General features: G+C 35.9%; 1 protein-coding gene across 1 annotated transcript in view; it reads right to left on the reverse strand.

Annotated features, from left to right (window-relative positions):
• Positions 1–964: 964 nt before the first annotated feature.
• NMU (neuromedin U) overlaps positions 965–3,675 on the reverse strand; it is a gene marked incomplete at both ends in the record, with an annotated part of 17,453 nt that continues 14,742 nt past the window's right edge. The window contains one exon of the mRNA XM_010139224.1: positions 965–1,018. Within this exon, the coding sequence (XP_010137526.1) occupies positions 965–1,018 (54 nt within the window). The remainder of the gene's footprint in view (positions 1,019–3,675) is intronic.

Raw genomic sequence — 3,675 nt, forward strand, 5'->3', positions numbered from 1 at the left:
CCAGACTCTCTTATGGAGTTTTCCAGACGCTCTGTTCAGCTTTGCTATTCTGTTGTCTATCTCTTTATTTTATTTATAGACTCTGTTCTTTTAACATAAGCAAGAAGTTTCTCCCTTTTCGCCATGGTCATTTCAGAAATATTTTGCACTGCAAGGGTAGTGCAACTTGATACAATGTCTACTAAAAAAAACCTCTTGCTGAGCTTAGTAAGAATTCTTTTTCACTCTGGCATCATTAATTTGTCATTGTTAGTACTACCCATAACTTTGGCCTATCATAAGAACTGTAAAGATCCAATCCCAATACATAGGACATACAAACAACTATACAAACTGGCCTTCTTTTTATTAGCCACTTTCTTATTTAAATAGAAAAAAAAGATTAACCAAAATCAAGAGAATTATTATTATTAAGTTTGACTTGCCATCTTTGACTCAATTTTGCAAAAATGGAGCAAAAACCTTCGTGTTGTCAAAGATAAACAGAGTAGTATCATTCTCATGAGAATTTCTCATCTAGTTTCTAATCTTACTGGACAAAACACAAGGAAAATGTGAAGGTCATGCCCAGTAGCTGCTTTGCCACAGCACATAAGCATGGCATTGGGTTTATATCACGTGCAAACGTACCATATTGAACAATGCTTTAAAAGGAGTGTCCAAGATGGCATACTTTCTGGAACTTTCTCTGAGAATTACGTAATAACCAATGACTTATTAAGATACAACATGGTATCATGTATACATAAACATTAAGTTGTGTGAATACCCTTCCTACTATGCCTTTATTTTAGTCCAAGAAAGTGTCTGGAGCAAATCTTGTGTAGTGTTATATGGTGGCATGTTCTTACAGAAACAAATTTCCTCAGTCACCATAATTCTTACTGTAGTTCATTGGTTTCTCTACGTTTCATTTTGTAAGACTCATCACAAAATGAAAAGAAAAAAGTGAAACAAACCATACCCTGTAGAAAAAGTAGCCTCTACTTTGGATTCCTCCAGGTCCTTGAAGCTCTTCCTGAAAAAAAAAATTATAAATCATATCTACTCTTGTAAGTGAATCCAGAGAGAGAGGTTGTTCATGTGCATGTTAGAAGTATTTCTTCATTATTACTATATAGCCTTGCCCCTTAAGGCATGGTTTATGTATATTTATCCGTGTCAGTAACAAGAAGTTCATGTGGTCATGCAGAAATAGCAGAAAATACATGAATGAGGGTCAAATTCCACCTCAGGTTTTGGCTCAGTTCAGATTGCTTTAGAATGGTACTAGTAATGATGAGCAGCCTTGGCCTTCAACTTTCTGGTTTCACTACCCAGACACAATCAGTGTGTCTTCATGGGACAGTGTCTCTACAGACAAACCAAACTTGGTCCTTCCACCTCACAGCAGGACAACAGTGCAAAGCTTAAAAAACACAAATACTTGGGCTCCAGCCCAGGAATGAGATCCCAGACTGTTCCCAGAGGTGTATTATGGTCACCCTGCTCAGATTAACTCCCCAAGAAAAGACCAGTGATTATGATACTCCATCCTGTCCATGCTGCACACACTGAAGAAACAACTGTCTACTAATCCATACAGCAAGGGAGGGGAAACTAATGATGAAGAAAACAGATTTTCCATTTGAATGTAAAAAGTACAAAGCATGAAGTATCCAGTTGTTTTAGCGAGATCTTCGTGATTAGAGAACACTTAAACTTAATGGCATTATTTTCATTGCTTCTGTTAATACCAGATATGTGAGTGAGGTGTCTGTCCTGCAGGTAGGGAGACAGGCCAATTCAAAACCAAAATAGTTCACATCTTATGCTTAGCAGAGCATAAAATTTAGATGGAATTTATTAGCAATGATGGTATTTCTCAATTAAAAACTGGTTCTTGTGATCTCTTGGACTATATTCATAACCAGAGTTGTCATAGCAAGCAATCATTCCATACTCTATTCTCATAATGTAAGAATTGTGTAAAAGAGGATGTCTCCTATTATTTGCAAACTCAGGAGTACCTTCAATCCAAAGAAGTTTTCAAATGAAATATGGTTTAAACTCTACATTATTTTTGGAGTCTTGCTTTTAATTTAACTTCATTGGATATACCATAATTCCCAGTCCGTTGGCTGTAGGTAAAACATATGTATGATTTTTATTCATATTGTCCACCTCATCCTAGCAATATGTCGGTTTGAAATACCCATCTCAGGTCTATCATCCATTCAATACTAAAGGATTTTTTAATTTGAAAAGGCTAAAAATTTACCTGTTAGTAGTTTTGTACATTGCTATTGGAGTGTCTGACAGTGTTTGTATTTCATATTTTTCTGCTTTTCCTATTCAATGTGTGAATAAAAATAACAACAGAAACAAAATAGGCAGCTGTTGTAAGTTAAGGAAATTTATCTAGAACATTAAAGGAGACAAGAGTACAATTACTAATAGGAAATTATGGTTTATTTTATGGTCTTTTGGCATATTAATATGTAATTCTTTACTTAGAACCAGTCACTTCTGAAAGAAGATTGGATTGTTTTCTGGTTTGATTTCATGTTGGGAGGTTGGTATTAGAAAACAACTAAAGCTAAAATCTGCCTTCATTATTAATACTTGAGGCGTTAATACTCGCCTCATGATTTCCAAGGGTTTGGAGATGTAAAAAAACCCCTAATACATTCTGTAGTAGTGCATGCATGTATGTTCACAAACCCGCATGTCTATACGGATAGAGAAACACAGGTATTCATGAAGAAGTATGTTTTGTAGAGTTTAATGCCTGCCCTCTAAAGGTTATCTGGTTCAATCTCTTAGACTGACTTGCAAACAAAACGTTCTTGTCTCTTCTCTCTTACATTACATACAATACAATACTTGTATTGTATCAGCCAAGATGGAGCTCAAGAGGGATCGTATTCATGACAAAACCTTATGTTAGTTTAAACTGAGAAGAAAGAACAAATTTAACAAAGCATGTTTCCTTTTCACCCATCTACCTTTTCATTTCCTTGTCTGGTGGGGGAGAGAGAGGTGGGTGTGTTTATGTATATCAGGTTCTGGTTTCCTTCCCAGTATCAGGAGAAAGAAAATCAGCAGCAAGCTAACGCTTCCTGAAACACAGTCAGTGACACTAGAGTCAGATAATCCAACCAAAGGTGGGCAGCCACAGGAACAAGGGGGCTTCCTGCTCCATGGGGGATCCGAGTTCCTCTACATATTTTAGGCAGAGCTCCTTCAATCCTCTACAGACTTTAAACTTTACCTGTGCTATTTCCCCATTCTGTAAGGCTGCCTGGGAAATCTCTGGGAAAGAGAAATTTTATAGCTTTCTCACAGTCAGGGAATAATTGTCCTGCTTTCTTTATTGATAGCAGATTATTTCAGTATTTTCTAAATTTTCTTATAAACTGCTCTGACCCTTAGAATTAAACATTGAGAGAGGGTTTTAAACTCATACTAAAATATGCTGAAATCTGACACATAAACAAAAATAAGCATAATATGAATAAATTTCAAAGAGTTATTATGACATTAAAATAGATAAGGTGCATGCAAAAATACCAAATCCAAGAGTCTGCAAATAAAATTGATTCCAGAAGATTCTAGCATTTTGTAAATGGCTAGTGTTTATGCTTTGTACACCGGTAAATAACACCTTTAACAAGGTGACTGGTCTTCACAGCA

This window comes from Buceros rhinoceros, unplaced genomic scaffold, assembly GCF_000710305.1.
Source record: "Buceros rhinoceros silvestris isolate BGI_N320 unplaced genomic scaffold, ASM71030v1 scaffold2957, whole genome shotgun sequence".
Classification (NCBI taxonomy): domain Eukaryota; kingdom Metazoa; phylum Chordata; class Aves; order Bucerotiformes; family Bucerotidae; genus Buceros; species Buceros rhinoceros.